General features: G+C 44.2%; 1 protein-coding gene across 3 annotated transcripts in view; it reads left to right on the plus strand.

The window, feature by feature from the left end:
- The first annotated feature begins 474 nt into the window (after positions 1-474).
- The window catches only part of GRB7 (growth factor receptor bound protein 7), a 157,354-nt gene continuing 131,934 nt past the window's right edge, over positions 475-25,894 (plus strand). The window contains exon 1 of one of the 3 annotated variants that reach the window (XM_077252363.1): positions 475-550. Coding sequence is in view for 2 of the 3 variants with exons in the window: in XM_077252360.1 (XP_077108475.1) it covers positions 21,198-21,368 (171 nt within the window). In the remaining variant the exon portion in view is untranslated. Of the gene's footprint in view, positions 551-1,743; positions 1,884-20,779; positions 21,369-25,894 lie in introns of those variants that run through there. The other 2 variants (XM_077252361.1, XM_077252360.1) reach the window with 2 other exon arrangements.

Genomic DNA, 25,894 nt, shown 5'->3' on the forward strand with positions numbered 1-25,894 from the left:
TATTTTGGGAACATTTCTGCGTATTACGGCCGTAAACTACGGAGCGTATTTACATACGCTGAGTGTGACGCCGGCCTAAGTCACTGCATATAGAAATCAGCTTCTGAAAGTACCAGGGGCCCCGGCACACAGAGATGTCAGGACCCCAAACTTTATTGCACCAGCACAACAGGCAGCCTGGCTTTGGCAGAGCAGGCACATAGGGTACCCAGGTGGCTCCTCTCTCCGGCTCCACACTCCCCCCCTCAGGTAACAGTTTTTGAACAAGGAGCAGCTGCAGCAGGGAGGTGAGGAGGATGGTGGGGCCATGGAGGACATTATCTCTGGCTGGTGGACGCCCTGCATCACGTCGGCTCCAAGCTGCAGACAGCTGACAAACCTCCTGGTTCATGAGGGACGGAACCTATCGTAATCATGGAGGGGCGGAGCCTAAGCACTGAGGGGTGAGCCTAAGCATTGATGGGCGGAGCCTAAGCACTGAGGGGGCGGATCCTAAGCAGTGAGGGGCGGAGCCTAAGCGCTGAGGGGACCTGGTGCTGGGTGTGCTGAGGTAAGGGGCGGCCTATAGGCGTGAGTGACTGTAATGTGTATGTGTGTATTTATACACTGTGTATACTGTATATATGTGTCTGTATACTGTATGTATTGTATATACTGGGTCTACACTCCATTTGTGTATACAGTGTGTACATATACTGTGTGGGTGATGTATACATTGTGTATGTGTATATATATATATATATATATATATATATATATATATATATATATATATATATATATATATACATATAAATAAGTAGTGTATATACTGCATGTGTGTGTATATATGCACTGTGTGGGTTGTACTGAATATACTTACTGTGTGTGTATTTTATACACTGTGTGGGTGCTGTATATATTGCGTGTGTATATATAGAGAGTGTATATACTGTATGTGTGTATATATAGATAGACAGGGTGGTCCAAAAGTAGGTGGACAGTATGTGTAATAGGGTTATGAAGGGGGAGATTTATCAAACATGCCCTTAGCAACCAATCAGATTCCACCTTTCATTTTCCAAAGAGTCTGTGAAGAATGAAAAGTGGAATCTGATTGGTTGCTAAGGGCATGTTTGATAAATCTCCCCCTACATAACCCTATTACACATACTGTCCACCCACTTTTGGGCCTCCCAGTATATATAGTGTGTGTATATATAGAGAGAGTGTATATACTGTGTGTGTGTATATATATATATATATATATATATATATATATATATATAATAATTTTTATATAGCGCCAACATATTCCGCAGCGCTTTACATATACTGTGTGGTAGACAGTACTGTATATACTTACTGTGCTGTGTGTACTCTATATACTGTGCTGTATAGATTGCATATGTGACATTTATACATTTTGCAGCTTACATGTAGTTTATCTGTGGGGTGTCAGTATATACAGTATATGGTTTATAATGTTGTTGATATGGGTTGTGGGGCATGAAGAGATATGTTACTTACTGTACGTGCGGTGAGTGGGTGAGATTTGTCCGTGTTGGGTTGGGGTATATAGTATTTTCCTATATGGGAAGATATATAAATACTATAATGTCAGTTTGTTGGTATCATTTCATTATAGAAGTGGTAATTGCCACACATGTAAATTGAAGGGGTTGTCCACTGTCATTTTATTTGACTTGCACTGTAAAAAAAATAAATAACCAAGTCAGTGTTACACCTTCCACCCCAGCCCTGCCCCGTGGTCTTTGTTGACGGGCAGCATCGGTGATGATATCACAACAACTGAACATGACCGCTGCAGTCAATCTTCTAGCTGAATGCTCTTGTGCTACCTGCTTGGCGTAACTGTTGAGCACTCCTTTCTTCAGTATTGGGTCAGTATGTCTGTTTTCACCATCAGTGTTTCATCAGTGATTTTCCCCTATGAAAAAATAAATCTACTATACCAGTTTTGTGGAATAATGTCCTTAAGTGACAATTGGCGCAAATAGTTATTAAAGGGATTGTCCACTTTCATTTGTTTCTTAGGGGACAGAATTCCTCTGTTAAAAAAAAATAATATCAGTATGTGGCCGGGGTCCCACTAACAAATCACATCGGATGCAATATGCTAATGACCCTCAGCTCCAGCTGTGCTGCAACCCTGAGCCGAGTGTCAGTACTCTGTGCTCCGATCCTTTAGGCCGGCGTCACACTAGCGAGTTTTATGGACGTATGAGAGGTGCAGAAAATACGGATTGCATACGGTACAATGATTCTCTATGGCTCAGCTCCTATCTGCCGTATTTTACTGATCCGTATTATACGGTCTTGTACAGCCGTAGAAAATCTCAGCATGCTGCGTTTGTCACCGTATTGCGCAAAAAAAATCACGAATGAAAGTCTATGGGGGCGAGAAAATTACGGATTACACACGGACCATGCGTGTGACTTGCGAGAACTACGCAGCGGTGTTCTCTAGAAAAGCCGGCAATTCAGTGCGGTGTACAGTAAAATCACACTGACAGAATAGAATAGGTAGAATAAATGTCTACACATAGAATAGGTATATATATATATATATATATATATATATATATATATATATATATATATATATATATATATATATATATATATATATATATATAATGTCAGTGAGACACACACATATATATATATATTTATATTTAATTCAGCGCTAGATAGCATGAAAGCCGGTAATTCAATTGCTGGCTTTTGCTATCTCCTTCCCAAACCCGACATGATATGAGACATGGATTACATACAGTAAACCATCTCATATCCCTTCTTTTATTACATATTCCTATTTACTAATGTAAGAAGTGTCTGTGTGTAAAATTTGGTGTGTCTAGCTATTAAATTAAAGGGTTAAATTGCGGAAAAAATTGGCGTGGGCTCCCGCGCAATTTTCTCCTCCAGAGTGGTAAAGCCAGTGACTGAGGGCAGATATTAATAGCCTAGAGAGGGTCCATGGTTATTGCCCCCCCTGGCTAAAAACATATGCCCCCCAGCCACCCCAGAAAAGGCACATCTGGAAGATGCGCCTATTCTGGCACTTGGCCTCTCTCTTCCCACTCCCCTGTAGCGGTGGGATATGGGGTAATAAAGGGTTAATGTCACCTTGCTATTTTAAGGTGACATTAAGCCAGATTAATAATGGAGAGGCGTCAATTATGACACCTATCCATTATTAATCCAGTAGTACGAAATGGGTAATAAAACACACACACATTATTGAAAAGTATTTTAATGAAATAAAGACACAGGGTGTTTTAATATTTTATTATACTGGTAATCCACCTGAGGACCCTCATTCTGTAATAAAAGAAAAAGAAAAAATCAACAATATCCCATACCTTCCGTCGTTACAGTCAAGTCCCACGATGTAAATCCATCTGAAGGGGTTAAATCATTTTACACCCAGGAGCTCTGCTAATGCAGTTGTGCTCATGGCTGTAAAACCCCGGGGAATGAATGGAAAGCAGGGGAATGTCCTGTAGTTACCTTGATTCGCGGTGATGCGCCCTCTGCTGGATGTCCTCATATGAACTCGAGCGTGGGAACTTTTCCCAGGCTCGAGTTCATATGAGGACATCCAGCAGAGGGCGTATTACCGCGACTCAAGGTAACTACAGGACATTCCCCTGCTTTCCATTCATTCACAACATTTTACAGACAGGAGCACAAATGCATTAGCAGAGCTCCTGGCTGTAAAATGATTCCCAGAGCCATAACTTTTTTATTTTTCTGTCAATATGGCCATGTGAGGGCTTATTTTTTGCAAAACAAGTTTTACTTTTGATCGACATCATTGGTTTTAGCATGTTGTGTACTAGAAGACGGGAAAAAATTTCCAAGTGCAGTGAAATTGCAAAAAAGTGCAGTCCCACACTTGTTTTTTGTTTGGCTTTTTTGCTAGGTTCACTAAATGCTAAAACTGACCTGCCATTATGATTCTCCAGGTCATTACGAGTTCATAGACACCAAACATGTCTAGGTTCTCTTTTATCTAAGTGTTAAAAAAAATTCCAAAGTTTGCTAAAAAAAGTAAAAAGAATTGAGCAATTTTCCGATACCCGTAGCGTTTCCATTTTTCATGATCTCGATTTGGCTGAGGGCTTATTTTTTGCATGCCGAGCTGACGTTTTTATTTATACCACTTCTGTACAGATAAGATCTTTTGATCGCCCGTTAATGCATTTTAATACAATGTCGCGGTGACCAAAAAAATTTATTTTGGCGTTTTGATTTTTTTCTCGCTACGCCGTTTAGCGATCAGGTTAATCCTTTTTTTTTATTGATATGGATTGCCCCCAGGCGCAGGGCAGTGGGGTACTCGGTACTGGGTCCCTTCTGTCTCGGTTCTGGGGATGTCATGGTGGCCTGACCCGGTCCGTGGCCCTGCTAAGGGGCGCCCAATTAAAGGTGTAGTTAGTTGTTTGTACGGTGTTCGTGACGCCACCTGTGGTATTCGGTCAGGATGACCGACGCTGCTTGGGGTCCACTGGGGTGATGGAATGGCAGCTAGATGGTATACCTTCCCACAGATGAAGTATGTCCCCAGGGCTTCCCAGTAAGGTAGATGATGATGGTGTAGGTCGCAGTAAATAACGAGGACACAGGGTTGCAGTCTCTTTACCTTTTACTGTAGACTTCAGCATCCACAATCCCGAGCACTGCTAACAGGGCTGGCTGAATCCGGCCGGTCCGAAGGCACATCCAGAGTTCCCTTTGCAGGTGGAAATCAGTAGCCTTCCTACTTGTGCCTGTGTGTTGTAGTACCTCCCTGCTGAGCACCACGGGATAGTCCTCACAACTCGGTACCGGGTCCCTTCTGTCTCGGTTCTGGGGATGTCACGGTGGCCCGACCCGGTCCGTGGCCCTGCTAAGCGGCGTCCAATTAAAGGTGTAGTTAGTTGTTTGTACGGTGTTCGTGACGCCACCTGTGGTATTCGGTCAGGATGACCGACGCTGCTTGGGGTCCACTGGGGTGATGGAATGGCAGTTAGATGGTATACCTTCCCACAGGTGAAGTATGTCCCCAGGGCTTCCCAGTAAGGTAGATGATGATGGTGTAGGTCGCAGTAAATAACGAGGACACAGGGTTGCAGTCTCTTTACCTTTTACTGTAGACTTCAGCATCCACAATCCCGAGCACTGCTAACAGGGCTGGCTGAATCCGGCCGGTCCGAAGGCACATCCAGAGTTCCCTTTGCAGGTTGAAATCAGTAGCCTTCCTACTTGCACCTGTGTGTTGTAGTACCTCCCTGCTGAGCACCACTGGATAGTCCTCACAACTGTCGTGTATGTTTCTGATATTCTCTCTCTACGTCCCCCAGATGATATGGATAGGACGACCCGTATGACGGGGTAGGCCTGGAGCTATTTTATAGGGACCCTAGAGACGCCCCTCTCCCACAATTTGCCTCCGTTGTCTTCATTAGGTTAAAGGTTGGGCAGCCAACTTGGAATTAACTGTCCTGCCGTAGTTTGAAGTAATGCGTAGAGCCTATTACTCCCTCGGTGTTCCGGCCACCGGCTACGCGCCTCAGAAGGATGTTGCCGATCTTAAGGCAGAACTCCTCCCGGTGTTATCTCCTTGTGCTGTGATCTCGTTTCTCACTTCTCCACAATATACTCCGCTTCTTGTTCTTTCTTAGGATGCTGCCGCAATGGGGTGCAGGCGCAGCTCCGTAACGTTCTATCTCTCGCTCAGTCTCTGCCAGGATCCCACCCCTGACAGGGACCTCTGTCTGCAGCTCAGATGTTCCTCCTTCTCTCCCTGTCTGCCTGACAGGTCTTTCCTGGGTCTCACCCAGTAGCGTTCTCCTCTAACTTCCTATCCAACCCCCAGTTTTACCCGAGTGTGAGGAGTGGCCTAATACATAGAACCCTTTGCTCCCCCTGGTGGTTGGAGTGTGAAGTGTAGTGTGTGACTGTGATACCTGGTCAGGTGAACTCCTTTAGTGCCATCAGACGTACCATCACTTCCCCTGGTGGAAGAGCGACAATACTGCAACGACCAGGACTCTGGGGCGCTGCAGATAGATCGGGGGATTCTGAACTCGGCGATACCAAATATGTGTATATTTGATTTTTTTTAATTGTTTTATTTTGATTGGGGCGAAAGGGGGGTGATTTGAACTTTTAGGGTGTGTGCACACGTTGCGGATTGTATGCGTTTTTGCCGCGTTTTTGCCTGCAAAAATACATACACAACACCGCCCATTGAATCCAGTGGGATTCCGCAATGCTGTGCTAATGCTGCGTATTTTTCCGCGGTGGAATTGCATCGCGGAAAAATACGCAGCATGCTCATTCTTTGTGCGGAATCGCGGCGATTCCACACACATAGGAATGCATTGATCCACTTACTTCCCGCATGGGGCTATGCCCACCATGCGCAAAGTAAGCGGATCATGTGCGGATGGTAAAGAATTAAAAAAAAAAATAGTTATATACTCACCTTCTGGCGGCCCCCGGATCCAACCCTGGCCTTAGCGATGCTCCTGGCAGCTCCTGTTCCCAGTGATGCCTTACGACAATGACCTGTGATGACGTAGCAGTCTCACGTGATGCTACGTCATCTGGGGTCATTGTCGCGAGGCATCCCTGGGAACGGGAGTTGCCGGAAGCAACGCAAATAGCAGGAAAGGCTGCGGGGGCCGCCGGAAGGTGAGAATATCACGATTTTTTATTTTTTTATTATATCTTTTTACTATTGATGCTACAAAGGCTGCATCAATAGTAAAAAGTTGGTCACACTTGTCAAACACTATGTTTGACAAGTATGACCAACCTGTCAATCATTTTTCCAAGTGATGATACAGATCGCTTGGAAAACGCTAGCATTCTGCAAGCTAATTACGCTTGCAAAATGCTAGTGTTTAGTGAATACGCATGCCAATTCCACATGTGTTTTACCCGCCGCAGGGAATTGCCGCGGAAATTTCCTTGGCAATTCAGCAACGTGTGCACATAGCCTTATATTTTTTTTATTTTTAAACACATTTTTTTTAATTTTGGCATGCTTCTATAGTCTCCATGGGAGGCTAGAAGCATCCACTACTCGATCGCCTCTGCTGCTTAGAGGTGATGCACAGATCATCTCTATGCAGCAGAATTACAGGCTTGCTATGAGCGCCGACCACAGGGTGGCGCTCATAGCAATCTGCCATCAACAACCATAGAGATGGTTGTGATGGCAACGCACCGATGACCCCCGATCACGTGACGGGGGGGTCAGCAGTGCGCATACTTCCGGCTGCGCGGCCAGCACCGCTTGTTAAACAGCATTGAAGACAGCTGACATGTCGTGGCTTTGAGGTGGGCTTACCATCTGAGCCCACCTCAAAGGGGGGTATCTGCCAGCTGACGTATTGTTGAGAAAGAAAATTCCAAATTTTGTTTAAAAAAAAAAAAAAGCGCCATTTTCTGACACCCAGAGCGGCTGCATTTTTCAAGATCTGGGGCTGGGTGGGGGTTTATTTTTTGTGCGGCGAGCTGACATTTTTACACCATTTTGGGGAAGATACAATATTTTGATTGCCTGTTATTGCATTTTATTGCAAAGTTGTGGCATCCAAAAAACTGTAATTCTGGCATTTCGATTTTTTTTTCTCATTGCGCCGTTTCCTGATCGGATTAATTCTTTTTATATTTTTAAAGTTCGAGTGTTTCTGAACACAGCGATACCAAATGTGTATTTTTTATTTTGTTTTCTTGTTTTAAATGTGGCAAAAGGGGGGTGATATGAACTTTTATATTTATTTAATTTTTTTCAACTTTTTTTTTAAGCAGAAATAATCATCTGCAATGAACGCCAGCCACAGGGCAGCACAGTGACTCAGTGGTAAACACTCGCAGCGCTGGGGTCCTGGGTTCAAATCCCACCAAGGACAACATCTGCAATGAATCTGTGTGTTCTCCCCGTGTTTGCGTGGATTTCCTCTGGGTTCTCCGGTTTACCCCCACACTCCAAAGACACACTGATAGGGAATCTAGATTGTGAGCTCCAATGGGGACAGCGAATGATAATGTCTGTAAAGCGCTGCGGAATATGATAGCGCTATATAATTTACTTGTTAAGCAAGTATCGAGTGATGGGTTCGCTCATTAAGTTAGAGAAAGACAAAGTGGTAGGGGGCGCCATTTCATTTTTCGTCTCAAGCGGCAGGGAAGCTATAGGCTATGTGCACACTTTGCAGATTCTGCTGCGGATTTTTCCACAGCGGATTTGTTGAAATCCGCATTGCAAAAAGTACTGCGGATTTATCGCGTTTTTTTGTGCGGTTTCCACTGCGGTTTTAGGCACCTGCGTTTTTTTAACATGGAGCAGGTGCCAAACCACTGCGGATTCCGCACAAAGAATTGACATGCTGCGGAATGTAAACCACTGCGTTTCCGCGCGGTTTTTTCCGCAGCATGTGCACAGGGTTTTTTGTTTTCCATAGGTTTACATTGTACTGTAAACTCATGGGAAACTGCTGCGGATCCGCAGCGTCCAAAAACGCTGCGGATCAGCAGCAAAAACCGCAAAGTGTGCACATAGCCATAATCGGCCCTGCATAAGACTGCTGCACAGTGAAGCCACAACTACTTTCCTCTACTCCATAGCACAGCATGTTGTGATACCACAGCGTCATGTACAATTATGACAGATGGCTGAGAGAAGCCAAATCCCTCTTTAGATAAATGTGGAGACATACACTACATGACTGCACTGAAAATAAGAAGGAATAATGGACATAAAGGTGGACAAGAGAGCGGAAAGAATAAAGAAGGATAGGGGGTAACCTTGAAACTTTGTACAACCCCACTTAAACATTTTGATCTATAGCCACCTAATTCTAAGGGTACCGTCACACAGTGGCATTTTTATCGCTACGACGGCACGATTCGTGACGTTCTAGCGATATCGTTACGATCTCGCAGTGTCTGACACGCTACTGCGATCAGACACCCTGCTGAGAATCGTACGTCGTAGCACATCGTTTTAAACTTTCTTTCGTCGCTGGATCTCCCGCTGTCATCGCTGGATCGTTGTGTGTAACAGCGATCCAGCGATGCGTTCGCTGGTAACCAGGGTAAACATCGGGTTACTAAGCGCAGGGCCACGCTTAGTAACCCGATGTTTACCCTGGTTACCAGCGTAAAAGTAAAAAAAAACAAACCGTACATACTCACCATCTGATGTCCGTCAGGTCCCTTGCCGTCTGCTTCCCGCTCTGTCTGTCTGCCGGCCGGAAAGTGAGAGCAGATCACAGCGGTGACGTCACTGCTGCGCTCTGCTCTCACTGTACGGCTGCACTCAGTCAGAGCAGGAAGCAGACGGCAAGGGACCTGACGGACATCAGATGGTCAGTATGTACTGTTTGTTTGTTTTTTTACTTTTACGCTGGTAACCACGGTAAACATCGGGTTACTAAGCGCGGCCCTGCGCTTAGTAACCCGATGTTTACCCTGGTTACCAGCGAACCTCGGCATCGTTGGTCGCTGGAGAGCGGTCTGTGTGACAGCTCCCCAGCGACCACACAACGACTTACCAACGATCACGGCCAGGTCGTATCGCAGGTCGTGATCGTTGGTAAATCGTATAGTGAGACGGTACCCTAAGGTCAGGGGCATTCTAACAGCCGACCCCCTAAACCTAAATCATAGCCTCTAGATTATTAAAATGCTTGGCCTGATTCCGTTGTATCTATTGTATACAACAGTGACTGTCACTACATGGGACATCATGATAATAATAATAATCTTTATTTTTATATAGCGCTAACATATTCCGCAGCGCTTTACAGGTTGCACACACTATCATCACTGTCCCCGATGGGGCTCACAATCTAAATTCCCTATCAGTATGTCTTTGTCATGATTGTCGGCTCTTACAACATAGCCCACTTTATTCTTTCTAATTGTTAGTGTACCATATAATACTGGTTTGGAATTAACTCAGTTGAAGAATTATACAGTATCAGAGGCGTAGCTAGGATTTTGGTTTGGGGGGGGGGGGCGAAGCTTCTGAGTGGGCCCCTAACCAGGTAACCTTGATTACATCTCGGTGACACCCCCTAAGGGTACCGTCACACAGTGAAATTTCCATCGCTGCGACGGCACGATTCGTGACGTCGCAGCGCCGTATGAATATCGCTCCAGCATCGTAGACTGCGGTCACACTTTGCAATCACGGCGCTGGAGCGATGCCGAAGTCCCCGGGTAACCAGGGTAAACATCGGGTTACTAAGCGCAGGGCCGCGCTTAGTAACCCGATGTTTACCCTGGTTACCAGCGTTAACGTAAAAAAAACAAACAGTACATACTCACATTCCGGTGTCTGTCCCCGGCGTCTCAGCTTCTCTCCACTGTGTAAGCGCCATAGCCGGAAAGCAGAGCGGTGACGTCACCGCGTCACCGCTGTGCTCGCTTTCCGGCCGGCAGACGCTCACACAGTGCAGAGAAGCTGAGACGCCGGGGACAGACACCGGAATGTAAGTATGTACTGTTTTGTTTTTTTTACGTTTACGCTTGTAACCAGGGTAAACATCGGGTTACTAAGCGCGGCCCTGTGCTTAGTTACCCGATGTTTACCCTGGTTACAAGCGAACACATCGCTGGATCGCTGTCACACACAACGATCCAGCGATGTCAGCGGGTGATCAAGCGACGAAAGAAAGTTCCAAACGATGTGCTACGACGTACGATTCTCAGCAGGGTCCCTGATCGCTGCTGCGTGTCAGACACTGCGATATCGTAACGATATCGCTAGAACGTCACGAATCGTACCGTCGTAGCGATGGAAATTTCACTGTGTGACGGTACCCTAAGGGTTTGTGCACACATTCAGGATTTCTTGCAGAAATTACCTGACAAAAAACGGACATTTCTGCCAGAAATCCGCATGCGTTCTTTTCGCGTTTTTTCCCAATGCATTAAATAGTGGGAAAAACGCGAAACATCCGCAAAATTAATGAACATGCTACTTTTTTTACTGCGATGCGTTTTTTTAGCGGAAAAAAAACCGCATCATGTGCACAAAAATTGCAGAATGCATTCTAAATGATAGGATGCATATGTATGCATTTTTTATGCGTTCTTATCGTGAAAAAAACGGGACAAATCCTGAACGTGTGCACATAGCCTAATAGTGGAGAAGAACCTCAGCAGATGACCACGCCGCTGCTGAAAATAATCTCTATACAAAGAGCAACATGGATATTACCGCCATATGGTCAGTGGTAGATACCAGCCCTGCAGAACATATAACAGATCAAAGTACAGTTACAGATGGTGACTTACCGCTGACATTCTTTCTGATGGAATCGTTCATTTTTCCCGTCTTTTCCATCTGGCCCAGACCGACACAACTTCTTCCACCCAGGACTCGTCTGCAGAGATTACGACAAAGACACAGTACACTTCTCATATTCCAGCCATCACCATCTATTCTCAACCTGCACAAACTCCTCATCCTACTGGTACCCCAATGCTGCCGCTGTATGTGACCCTATTACTGCACCTGCTGTGTGGTTCTCTGTGCCCTCTAAATTCTAAAGCAACCCTCTAGAATACAGTAATGCCGGGTGCAAGTGCCCTAGAAAACAGTACCCACATTTTGTTCCAAGTCTCCCCCCTGTACAGCTCCCCTATACACAGCATAATGCTCTCTTATACATAACATGATGCCTCCTCACTGTAATGTACCCCCACACAGTATACTGACCCCTTAGTAGCCCCCAAACTGCTTGATGGCCCCAACACTGTGTGATGGCCCCTTCACTGTAATCCCCACACTATATGATGGCCCCCTAGATAGCCTCCATATAGTATAATGTGCCAGATAGTCCTCAATATAGTATAATACATTCCCCATAGGCCTGTATAGTATAATGCATTCCCCATAGGCCTGTATAGTATAATGCATTCCCCATAGGCCTGTATAGTATAATGCACTCCCAATAGGCCTGCATAGTATAATGCACTCCCCATAGGCCTGTATAGTATAATGCACTCCCCATAGGCCTGTATAGTATAATGCATTCTCCATAGGCCTGTATAGTATAATGCACTCCCCATAGGCCTGCATAGTATAATGCACTCCTCTTAGGCCTGTATAGTATAATACACTCCCCATAGGCCTGCATAGTATAATGCACTCTCCATAGGCCTGTATAGTATAATGCTCTACCCATAGGCCTGTATAGTATAATGCACCCCCATAGGCAGCCAGTGCAGTATAATGCACCCCTATTAGGCAGCCTGCATAGTATAATGCACCCCCATAGGCAGCCAGTACAGAATAATGCACCCCCTTTAGGCAGCCTGCATAGTATAATGCACCCCCATTAGGCAGTCTGAATAGTATAATGCACCCCATTAGGCAGCCAGTACAATATAATGCACCCCCATTAGGCAGCCAGTACAATATAATGCACCTCCAATAGGCAGTCTGTATAATATAATGCACCCCCATTAGGCAGTCTGTATAGTATAATGCACCCCCAATAGGCTGTCTGCATAGTATAATGCACACCCATTAGCAGTCTGTATAGTATAATGCACCCCCATTAGGCAGTCTGTATAGTATAATGTACCCCTATTTGGCAGCCAGTACAATATATTGCACCACCATAGCAGCCAGTACAATATAATGCACCCCCATTAGGCAGTCTGTATAGTATAATGCACCCCCATTAGGCAGTCTGTAGAGTATAATGTACCCCTATTAGGCAGCCAGTACAATATATTGCACCACCATAGCAGCCAGTACAATATAATGCAACCCCATTAGGCAGTCTGTATAGTATAATGCACCCCCATTAGGCCGCCAGTACAATATAATGCACCCCCATTAGGTAGCCAGTACAATATAATGCACCCCTATTAGGCAGTCTGTATAGTATAATGCACCACCATTAGGTAGCCAGTACAATATAATGCACCCCATTAGGTAGCCAGTACAATATAATGCACCCCCATAGGCAGCCAGTACAATATAATGCACCCCCATTAGGCAGTCTGTATAGTATAATGCACCCCATTAGGCCGCCAGTATAATAAAATGCACCCCCAATAGGCAGTCTGTATAGTATAATGCATCCCCATTAGGCAGCCAGTACAATATAATGCACCCCATAGCAGCCAGTAGAATATAATGCATCCCCATTAGGCAGTCTGTATAGTAAAATGCACCCCATTAGGCAGTCTGTATAGTATAATGCACCCCGATTAGGCCGCCAGTACAATATAATGCACCCCCATTAGGCAGCCAGTACAATATAATGCACCCCCATAGGCAGCCAGTACAATATAATGCACCCCCATTAGGCAGTCTGTATAGTATAATGCACCCCCTTTAGGCCGCCAGTACAATATAATGCACCACCATTAGGTAGCCAGTACAATATAATGCACCCCCATTAGGCAGCCAGTACAGTATAATGCACCCCATAGCAGCCAGTAGAATATAATGCATCCCCATTAGGCAGTCTGTATAGTAAAATGCACCCCATTAGGCAGTCTGTATAGTATAATGCACCCCGATTAGGCCGCCAGTACAATATAATGCACCCCCATTAGGCAGCCAGTACAATATAATGCACCCCCATAGGCAGCCAGTACAATATAATGCACCCCCATTAGGCAGTCTGTATAGTATAATGCACCCCCTTTAGGCTGCCAGTACAATATAATGCACCCCCATTAGGCAGCCAGTATAATACAATGCATCCCCATTAGGCAGCCTGTACAGTATAATGCACCCCCATTAGGCAGTCTGTATAGTATAATGCACCCTCATTAGGCAGTCTGTATAGTATAAAGCACCCCCATAGACAGTCTGTATAGTATAATGCACCCCATCAGGCAGCCAGTACAGTATAATGCACCCCCATTAGGCAGCCAGTACAGTATAATGCACCCCCATTGGGCAGTCTGTATAGTATATTGCACCCCCATTAGGCAGCCTGTATAGAATAATGCACCCCCATAGGCAGTCTGTATAGTATTATGCACCCCCCATTATTCAGCCGGTACAGTATAATGCACCTCCATTAGGCAGCCAGTACAGTATAATGCAACCCCATTAGGCAGCCTGTATAGTATAATGCACCCCTATTAGGCAGTGTGTATAGTATAATGCACCCCCATAGGCAGTCTGTATAGTATTATGCACCCCCCATTAGGCAGCCGGTACAGTATAATGCACCCCCATTAGGCTGTCAGTACAATATAATGCACCTCCATTAGGCAGCCTGTATAGTATAATGCACCCCCATTAGGCAGTCTGTATAATATATTGCACCCCCATTAGGCAGCCTGTGTAGTATATTGCAACCCCATTAGGCAGCCTGTATAGTATAATGCACCCCCATTAGGCAGTCTGTATAATATATTGCACCCCCATTAGGCAGTCAGTACAATATAATGCACCTCCATTAGGCAGCCTGTATAGTATAATGCACCCCCATTAGGCAGTCTGTATAATATATTGCACCCCCATTAGGCAGCCTGTATAGAATAATGCACCCCCATAGGCAGTCTGTATAGTATTATGCACCCCCCATTATTCAGCCGGTACAGTATAATGCACCTCCATTAGGCAGCCAGTACAGTATAATGCAACCCCATTAGGCAGCCTGTATAGTATAATGCACCCCTATTAGGCAGTCTGTATAGTATAATGCACCCCCATAGGCAGTCTGTATAGTATTATGCACCCCCCATTAGGCAGCCGGTACAGTATAATGCACCCCCATTAGGCTGTCAGTACAGTATAATGCACCCCCATTAGGCAGTCAGTACAATATAATGCACCTCCATTAGGCAGCCTGTATAGTATAATGCACCCCCATTAGGCAGTCTGTATAATATATTGCACCCCCATTAGGCAGCCTGTGTAGTATATTGCACCCCCATTAGGCAGCCTGTATAGTATAATGCACCCCCATTAGGCAGTCTGTATAATATATTGCACCCCCATTAGGCAGTCAGTACAATATAATGCACCTCCATTAGGCAGCCTGTATAGTATAATGCACCCCCATTAGGCAGTCTGTATAATATATTGCACCCCCATTAGGCAGCCTGTGTAGTATATAAATCCAAAAATAGAATATACACACCACACCTAAATATTGGAAGGGGTGTCAGGGTATGTATAGCAGGGTTCAGTGCCAAGGACATGTGAACCAATGAGAAAAAAGCACCAAAAGAACCAAAAGTAAAGCATAAAAACAACTTTATTGAATACAAAATAATACAAAGAGAAACCACAGGACAAATGACAGGGAACACACCATGGAGGTGGCACCACAAAGAACAGCAGGCAACACTAAATAGAGAGCATCACAATAAGCCTAGAGAAAATGCACCCCAATTGTATACGACTCAAAGTGACTTCAGTAGTGAGGAGGCACAAATAAAAAAAGGCTGTAAGACTAAAGAATGTCGGATGCTTCAAAGTAGCAATAAACAAGTTGTATTACCTGCGGGACCGTGCTGCCACCCACCCCAACGCCGCGTTTCGGCCTCGTGCCTTCTTCCGGGGGTATGGCATCATCAGTAAAAGCCAGCGTTTTAAGTGTTAGAGGAACCAATCCGAAGCGCCGTTACAAAAAAGACCCATGTAGCGGCGCATGCGCAAGTCGGCTTCCAGAGAGCAGAGCGACACAGAGGGCGTCAAGCAAGGCCGGGGAGCGCGTCACCAAGGCCCGCCCACATGCGATCACATGAGCGGCGGCTTCGCCGAACCCCAGACAAGCCTGTGAGACGCCGCCAGTGTCGCCCGGCAACAGAGCGCCGACGCGCATGCGCACAGGATCAGGTAAGTATAATAAGAGCGGCGCTAAGGGAAAGAAAACGCTGGTTGAGAAACCCAAGCCAATATTAAAATAAGCAGAATTAAAAACATTGCGGACCAAAAAGCAAAAAGAAATAGACCTATAAATGTGCAATATGATAAAGTGCGAAGTGCAAAAAATGTGAAATAGAATACCCCACTAAAAGGTACATTAGAGACTATAAAATACAAGTCAATAAAACTACTATACAGAAGCAATTAATATAATAATAGAAAAGTGATAACGTCAATACCACAGCAAAATACAAAAAATCAATACAAATATAAGAATGGAGAATCCATAGATAAGATGCTGTAATCTTCATAACAGGTGATATTCCACATATTTAAAAAGAAGAAGTGCAGAAGCAAGAGGTCGCAATATTGATGATCCAAAGGACCTAATCTAAAAAGGATAAAATAATAAACACAAGGGTTAAAATAAATAACACAAGACGAGATACCAATTAAAAAGCGTGCTGAAAAATGATCAAGGAGATAGATAAATTAAAGAAAAGGGGCAAAACTAAGGCTTTCATTGAGACCCAAAGGATGTAATGTCTGAAGTCTCCATATCCATCGCGCCTCTTTCTGCGCTAAATGGCGGCTGAGTTTGCCACCACGTAAGTCGACAATCAGATGATCAATGCCCTTAATCCTGAAGCCAGAGGGGTCACATGAATGATATAATTTGAAGTGTCTAGGAATGGTTTTAAGACACTCCGCATTCTCCACTTTTGCAGCCGCCAAGATGTCACATACATGCTCCCGTGTTCTAACTTTAAGGGTACGTGTCGTGAGCCCAATGTAAATTTTATTGCATGGGCAAGTTCCATGATACACCACCATCGTGGTTTGGCAATTGATCGTGTGTGTGATGGTAAATTCACGGCCATCTGATGCCAAAAAATGCGTAGCAGAATCGATGTTGGGGCACGCTATGCACTTCCCGCATGGTCTGCAACCCCATCGAGAATGACCAGGTGCACTGGAAAAAATTGGAGGTGGCGTTATTGGTTTCAAATAACTCCTAACAAGGTGATCCCCCAAATTTTTAGATCTCCGTGCCGTAACAGAGGGATGTAAGGGCAGATATTGTCTCAAGATAGGATCAGCGAGCAAAATGGGCCAATACTTGGCCAGAACATTAGACATCTCCCCCCACCTAGAGTGGTACTGTGTGACGAATCTGACCTGATTTGTGCTTTTAACCGATCTGGAAGAGAAGAGAAGTTGTTGGCGGTCTGAATACTTTGCTCTGTTGTACGCTTTTTTGATGCATCTTTTACTATAGCCGCGATCCATAAAACGGTTTCTCAAGTCCTCAGCTTGAATTTCAAAAGACTCCTTGGTGGTACAGATTCTTTTCAGCCGAAGGAATTGTCCTGTAGGAACAGCTTTTATCACATGGGGTGGGTGGGAAGATGAAGCATGAAGTACTGCATTCACAGATGTTTCTTTACGGAAAACACTGGTCAAAAGTAAGCCATCCACATTCCTCTCCACCAAGACGTCTAAAAAATCAATACGGGAAAAATCATGTTTATAAGTCAGATGAATATTCAATGAATTATCATTCAACTCCTGTACAAATGATCGTAACTCAACCGAAGTCCCCCGCCAGATCAGGAAAATATCGTCGATGTAGCGGGCCCAAAATACGACCCGCTCCATCGACGAGACCCGATCTGACGAGAAGAGATCCTTCTCCCACAGCCCCAGGAACAGATTTGCATACGAGGGCGCACAAGCCGCGCCCATCGCTGTCCCCTGGAGCTGCAGGAAGAAGGATCCGTTAAACAGAAAAAAATTATGTGTCAGGAGGAAATCCAAAAGAATAGACAAAAACTTGATGTCAGTGGTGGAGAGGCTTGTCATGGCGAGAAAGTACGAGACTGCCCCCAAACCATCCCTGTGGCGAATATTGGTGTACAATGACTCAACGTCACACGTGACGAGGAGCATGTCCTCGTCAACATGGACGGAGTCAATCTTCTTCAAAAAATCTGATGTATCCTTTAGATAGGAAGGTAAAGTCTCCACAAGGGGCTTGAGGAAAGAGTCGAGATATTTTCCAATGTTCTCCGTAAGTCCACCCACCCCAGAGATGATGGGCCTACCTGGAGGTGATTGAAGTTGCTTATGAACCTTGGGCAAAAGGTATAACGTCGGTATGCAGTGATCATGACCCAAAAGGATGTCCCGGACCTGTGTTGTAATTATCCCCTCTAGTACCGCTTTGTTCAGGATCTTAGCCAATTCTTCTCTGAATGAAATTAGAGGGTTGAATGTTAGTCGCTTATAGCACTTCGAGTCCCTGAGAAGGCGTTGTGCCTCAGCCAGGTACAATTTAATCGGCCAGATCACAATATTCCCCCCCTTGTCCGCAGGCTTGATAACCACATCCTGAAATTGTTTAATACGTTTCAAAGCCTGAATTTCATTGAATGATAAATTACCATGACTAATATTGGTCGGTATCATGTCAAACTCGCGGGAAACCAGCTTGACGAAAATATCGACATTGGGACAAAGGGACAAGGGGGGGAATTTCCCGGATCTAAGGCGCAATGAAGAAGGTACCTTAGCCAACGAGGGATTCAAGTGTTCACGTGCCAACTCCTCCAAGTCTTGTAATGCTAGTTGTTCTTCCGGTAAAGGGAATGCCCGTTGAATATCCTCATTATGGTGCCACTTCTTAAATAAAAGGGAGCGTGCAAACATATGTAGATCTTTCAGGGCTAAGAAAGAATCAAACCGCATACTTGGTGAAAATGTTAGACCCTTAGAAAGAACAGAAATTTCAACAGAGTTCAAAACATGGTCTGAAAGATTTATTACCTTAGGCGTATTATTCATTGAGGGCTGAGTCTGACCATGTGCATTCTGACCGTATTTATTCTTGCGCGTCTTTCTTTCCCATCTACGTCTACCATTATTCCCAAATCGGGTTTGCATAGGATGCAGAGGGGTATCAGAAACGTCTCCAGACGAAGAGGCCGAGGATGCAGACGGAGATCTCTGTCTATTGCCAGGAAAATTAATACGTCGCCATCTATACATGGTTTTGTTTTGAAAGTCTGTTGTGTCACGGAGTAATTTCTTAGCATGAGTAGTTTTAATTTGTGTCTCCCACTCCACAGAGCTCTTATCTATAGCAGTATCAAATGCCGAAATGGCATCAATACCCGCCAGTTTCTTAAAGTTGGAATACAGGTCATCAATTTCTGTCTCAAGTATCACCAAAGAGTCTTTTTCAAACTTCACCAAAAGTTCCATAAATTGAGTAGATGCTTTACTACACACTTCTTCCCAACTATCAATGAACTGATCATCAGATATCGGAAAAGAAGGGAAAATCTGTATCCGCAAACCACGCGGGATAAGATTTTTCCTGAGGTAATTCTCTAAGAAAGCCTTGTTCCACCATAGTTTCGTACGTTTATACATTAATTTCTTAATTTGGGTTTGTATTTTATTCACATCTCCTCGATCATCATTAAGCACACTCGATGGATCCCTGTCAAAAACCTGGGCAACTGCAGACTGCCAGGTAGCGTCTCTAGAGCGGTAGTCCATCCTGATAAGAAAACAACACTGTGGAAACCACAGCAACAATTAGTATATAAATCCAAAAATAGAATATACACACCACACCTAAATATTGGAAGGGGTGTCAGGGTATGTATAGCAGGGTTCAGTGCCAAGGACATGTGAACCAATGAGAAAAAAGCACCAAAAGAACCAAAAGTAAAGCATAAAAACAACTTTATTGAATACAAAATAATACAAAGAGAAACCACAGGACAAATGACAGGGAACACACCATGGAGGTGGCACCACAAAGAACAGCAGGCAACACTAAATAGAGAGCATCACAATAAGCCTAGAGAAAATGCACCCCAATTGTATACGACTCAAAGTGACTTCAGTAGTGAGGAGGCACAAATAAAAAAAGGCTGTAAGACTAAAGAATGTCGGATGCTTCAAAGTAGCAATAAACAAGTTGTATTACCTGCGGGACCGTGCTGCCACCCACCCCAACGCCGCGTTTCGGCCTCGTGCCTTCTTCCGGGGGTATGGCATCATCAGTAAAAGCCAGCGTTTTAAGTGTTAGAGGAACCAATCCGAAGCGCCGTTACAAAAAAGACCCATGTAGCGGCGCATGCGCAAGTCGGCTTCCAGAGAGCAGAGCGACACAGAGGGCGTCAAGCAAGGCCGGGGAGCGCGTCACCAAGGCCTGTGTAGTATATTGCACCCCCATTAGGCAGCCATGGTGGTGGTGGGTTCTCCTACTATGGTGCCAAACCTATTTACTGCATACCAGGGATCAGGGACCAGTTTGCACATATTAAAATACTTGAAGTGGTCATGTTGCCTTACACTGAAGAGGATACACCCGTTATGTTTTACTACATGTAACACAAAAATCCGATTTAAGCAGTGGGTCGTTTTGTAATAATAGCTTCCCTTTTGAGGTCCATAAGCTTCAAGTTACGACTTGTTTACTGCAGTGAAGTGTTGCAAGGTGTTTCATCGCTGGAGGTAAAGCTTCAATATCTATTAACTGGGCTACAGCAGATTTTGGTGCTGGTTCCGTCACTGGCACCCAACATCCAGGCCACATGTCGCGCCAGTCATACTGCTAATGCATACCATACCGCCCTAGTCATATTGTCTATTGAAGATCACTAGAAAAGTTAGCAGAGCCAGCTGTTAGGATGGTATTGTTACTGAGGGTGCTGCCAAAGTGGTTGGCACTGTGCAGGCAATTGGCAAGCAAAGTGCTCTCCCTCTAACAATACTATAGATAAGACGCTGATCCATAATGTCTGAAGATAACGCCGAGAGCACTTTGTACTATAACTGCACATTACGTTAGCAAAAAAAAAAAACTCTGCAGATCTTTCCAGAGTTAAAGTTGGGGTCATTAGAAGTGTGCAGCCGTGATTCCAAGAGCTTGCAATCTAATTCTAATTCTGCTGTGGCCAAAATACTGTGACGGACGACTCCACGTGGAGAGCAGAATATTTTGGACTGTCTGGACTCTGTCTGCTATCACTATGTGTGTGATTTGTGTCAACAACTGAAAGTCGTCGTCACTGCAGAGTCCCCGGCGTATACAGGCTGGAGGGACGGAGATAGGCAGCTGTCAGATTTCTGGGTACAGCACCTGGACGGCCTCCACATCTTGGTGATGCTTGGATACAGTGTCTGGAACCTCTAGGACTACTGACCCAGCAACTTATTGCTTCCCGTCGTCACAGAAGACATGGAAAGCGAACAGGCACAAGCCTAATCTTTCTTGCATTTCTTTGGCTGCCAGACTCAGAGTGGTGCAGAGTGCCCTATGATTTTGGGCGAGGAAAGGAGAACTTCTCACCCAGTTGGGTGGCAGAGGAAAAAACGACTTCGTTGGAGGAATGTCCTGGAACAATTATTCTGTTGTTTTAAGAAAAGGAATGGGAAAAAGAGAGTCTCGAGTGAGAAGAGGGTTTGTGAGCTGCTCATTGAGAACAAGGTAAGAAATGACATGAACACGTGGGGAAGGGGCTCGCTGCTTGCTGCACGTCAGAAAACTTTCCAGAAAGTAGCCATATTGTAGATGAGCAAACAAGGCAGCTCTGAGTTCGCAGAGCTTTGTGGTATCCAAATGTAGCAGAGCTGAGATTGTCACACAACAGTGTGGAACTTCTCACTCGGCCAATAATATGAATATAATGTCTTATCTGCTATTTTACATAGGACTGCAGGTAAACCTACTTCATTATCTGGAAGAAATATAGTCTTTTAAAACAGGGAGCCTATTAAATGCCTAATTTAAAGGGTGCAAATAGGCACTACTACACCCACTCTCCTACTCCCATTGAGGGGGTTTTGTCAAAGATGAGCTCTATATATTATGCAGCACTTAACCCACTCATCTGATTGGCTGTGAGGTATCACATGGCTAGCATACACTTCTATCTGGGAGGTAATTACGGTACATATATAGATGGGTCTGTACTAGAAAATATGAATGAGGCCTCAGAGAGAACCAACGCATATTCTTCTTAAAGGGGTTGTCCAATTTTTGTATCCTAAGGTCACAAATGTAAGATTTATGTGAGTCTAATAACCAGTACCACACTGAACAACTTTTATCACCTCCGCCAGCAGGCCCATGTAAGTTTTGTATGGAGCAAAGCACCATAGTTATGTCATGCTGTCTAGTGGCCAATGCCAGGTACTGCAAGTTAGCTCTTATTGAAGAGAATAGGAGCTAATCTGCAGTACCAGGAGCGGCCACTAAACACTGTGCTGAGCTGCGGTATTCTGTCCTGTACATTGTTTACATCCAGACGCTGCCAAAGGTGAGAACTGTAAACTCGGAGAGGGTGCTGTATATTGGTCCCCATAGATCTTATATTTATGACCTATGCTAAGGATAAATCATCGACATAGAAGTAGTGGACAACTCCTTTAAAATAGTAAAAGAGGGTGGCTTCAGCATCCAACTATGATCAATTGCCCCATTGTGTCCAAAGACCCTGACCTATACTATGGGTCAAGACGGTGCTGCTGAAGCCGCCTTCTTTTACTTTTTTAAAGGGTTATTTTCAGTGTGGTAGTGGAGCTTGATTCTGCCACTATTGTTAACCCCATTTAAAGAAAACCTGGCATCTCTCTTAAAATATATATATTTTTTTGTTAGTAAAGGCTTATATTCTCTATGAAATGACATAACTGGAACATCCTAAAGCTCAGTGTTCTGACAATTTAGTGTTACCATTGCCAAGAGGGAGTGTTCCTACACAAGCTAGCATTGTCCAATCAGATCTGATAGTATTAGATGGTGCAGGGACGAGCCTTTTTAAATAGGAGAATAATAATGCCATGATGTCAATTTCAGTTTATATTTCCGGGAGGAATAATAGGGGAAAGTCAACATTCTGTGCTCTAAGAAAACCTGGGCTTGATATTTTATGACGAATACAAGTATTTACTAAAACAGACATGTCAGGAGAGATTAGAGATCTTCCCTAACACACCAGGCCTGCACTTTCACCTAGGGCTTACAAGTGTATCATTCAATAAAATATGACATATAAATGATGTATGGCTGCTATGGGGTTTGTAGAGTGGGGAGCTCACAGATCAAGTTAACAGTTGCATTCTTTAAAGGGAATCTGTTGCGTCCAGAAATACTATTTATCTACGTACCGTATATAAGGTTAATCCAAAGGTAAATAGTGTTTAAACCCTGTTTAGCCTGCTCTGCACACACTTATTAGGCAACAGATTGTCAATCAAAATACCGGAGCGTGTAATAACTCCCGGCACTGGCTCTATAACTGGAAGCAAGTGGCTGCAGAGAGGATAAAACCTCATTTTCTTCCTGTAGCCGCTGTTCCAGTATGCCAGTTACACAGGATTTTACCTGCAGAGCAACCCTATGGTTCCCTTCAATCATTCATGGTGTGAACCTGTTCCAGTGACTGACCAGTGTCCGCCGATATCATATCATGCAGAGAGCAATAAGGAAAACAAGGTGCTTGTTTCAGGAAAACATGGTGCTTACAGAACAAGATGTAAAATGAACAAGATCAGGTTTACTGAGCTATTCGGTGTGCCTGCTGTGTGGGCACAAATGTGCGAGATACTCTACATTCCGATCAACAGCTAGAGATTTACAGTAACACTGTTATTAAGCTCCACATATAATGACACAACCAGCGCTAATATACAGTGTATATATATAGAAGTGTGTCTCTTTATAGAGAATTTCCTCCAAACATCAAAGTAACACTAGCAATTAATGGGGTATTCCTATTATATAATTCTATGGTGTATTATTAGACTATGCATTGTTTCTAATTGTGGGTGTGCTACCATAATAATCCCCACCGAATCTGAGACGAAGTGGCAGTAGCGTAACTAGAGTCCGATGGGCCCCAGTGCAAAATTTGGACCTGGGGCCCCCAATGCATGTTGGTCAGATGTAAGAGCCCTTGTAGCATTCCATATCCTATAAGATCATACATGTTGCCATTCTGGTATATATGTCCCACATCCTGTTATTTATGGCCCTCATCCTAGACCCATTCTGGTATATATGTCTCCCATCCTGGGCCCCTTCCTAGTATACAGTAGCATGTAAAAGTTTGGGCACTCCTTCTCAAAATTACAGTTATTTTGAACAGTTAAAGAAATTGAAGATGAAATTATCTCTAAAGGCCTAAATTTAAAGATGACACATTTCCTTTTTTTTTATTAAAAAAAATATATATTTGTCATTTTTTTTTTTCAGTTTAAAAACTTCAAGAAGGGAAATGGGCCTATGCAAAAGTTTGTGCACCTTGGAGATTTGTATGCTCAAATAACTTTGACCAAGGTTTCAGACCTTAATTAGCTTGTTAGGGTTATGGATTGTTCACGATCATCGTTACGAAGGGCCAGGTGATGCAAATTTAGAAAAACCCAGCCTTCTCTAACCTTATGCCAAAAAACAGCCATGGGTTCTTATAAGCAGCTACCTAGCACTCTGAAAATGAAAATAGTAGAGGCCCACAAAGCAGGTGAAGGCTACAAGAAGATAGCAAAGCGCTTTCCAGTTACCCTTTCCTCAGTTCGAAATGTAATTAAGAAATGGCAGTTAAGAGGAACAGTGGAGGTCAAGATAAGATTTGGAAGACCAAGCAAAATTTCAGTGAGAGGTGAAGCTGCTCGTAGGATTGCTAGAGTAAAGATGAGCGAACATCGTCAGCTCCCTCTTTATTCGGCAAGCTATAGCGATTACTGGAGAAGCTGCATCGGGAACCTGGCTACCTGAAGTGCTCCCGATAATCAGCTGTTCGGCGCTGCAGCTTCATGTGTCGCGACCAATGCAGCTGCGGCGCCGACCAGCTGATTATTGGGAGCTGGGTTCCCGATGCAGCTACTTCGGTAAGAGCTAGAGCTTGCCGAATAAGGAGGAAGCCGACGATGTTCGCTCATCTCTACTAGAGAGGCAAATCAGAACCCCCGCTTAGACTACAAAAGACCTTCAAAAAGATTCAGCAGACTTTGGAGTTGTAGGACATTGTTCTGCTGTTCACAGACACTTGCACAAATATGGCCTTCACGGAAGAGTCATCAGTAGAAAACCTCTCCTGCTTCCTCACAATAAAATTCAGCGTCAGAAGTATGCAAAATAACATCTAAGCAAGCCTAATGCACTGTGTGTAGAGAAAAAAGGGCACAGAATTTCAGGAAAAGAACATCTCACCAACCGTTAATCATGGGGTTGGATCTGTCATACTTTGGGGTTGTGTTGCAGCCAATGGAATAGGGAACATTTCATGGGTAGAGGGAAGAATGGATTCAATGAAATTTCAGCAAAACCTTGATGCAAACATACCACCATCTGCAAAAAAGCTGAAGTTGAAAAGGGGATGGCTTCTACTAATGGATAATGATCCTAAACACACATCAAAATCCACAATAGGCTACCTCAAAAAGCGCAAGACGAAGGTTTTGCAATGGCCCTCACAGTCCCCTGATCTGAACATCATTGAAAATATGTGGCTAGACCTCAAAATAGCAGTGCATAGCATGACGCTGGAGTCTTACAGAAGTGGAAGAATTTACCAAGGAAGAATGGATGAAAAATCCATCAAACAAGAATTAAAAAACTCTTGGCTGGCTACAAAATGCGTTTACAAGCTGTGATGCTTTCAAAAGGGGGTGCTACTGGGCACTAAACATATAGGGTGCTCAAACTTTTGCATGAGCCCATTTTCCTTTTTGCCATATTTAAAATGTGAAAGATGTATTTTTTGCCTAAAATGCAAAAGAAATGTGTCATCTTTAACTTTAGGCCTTTTCGAGATCATTTTATCTTCAGCTTGCTTAACTGTTCACAATAACAGTAATTTTAACAATGGGTGCCCAAACTTTTACATGCCACTGTATTTTTCCCCCACTCCGGGCCCCTTCCTTGTATATATGTCCCCGTTCCTGGTATACATGTCCTCCATTCTGGTATATCTGTCTTCCATTCTGGCATATCCAGATCCATCCTAGATC

This window comes from Ranitomeya variabilis, chromosome 4 (genome assembly GCF_051348905.1).
Source record: "Ranitomeya variabilis isolate aRanVar5 chromosome 4, aRanVar5.hap1, whole genome shotgun sequence".
NCBI lineage: Eukaryota > Metazoa > Chordata > Amphibia > Anura > Dendrobatidae > Ranitomeya > Ranitomeya variabilis.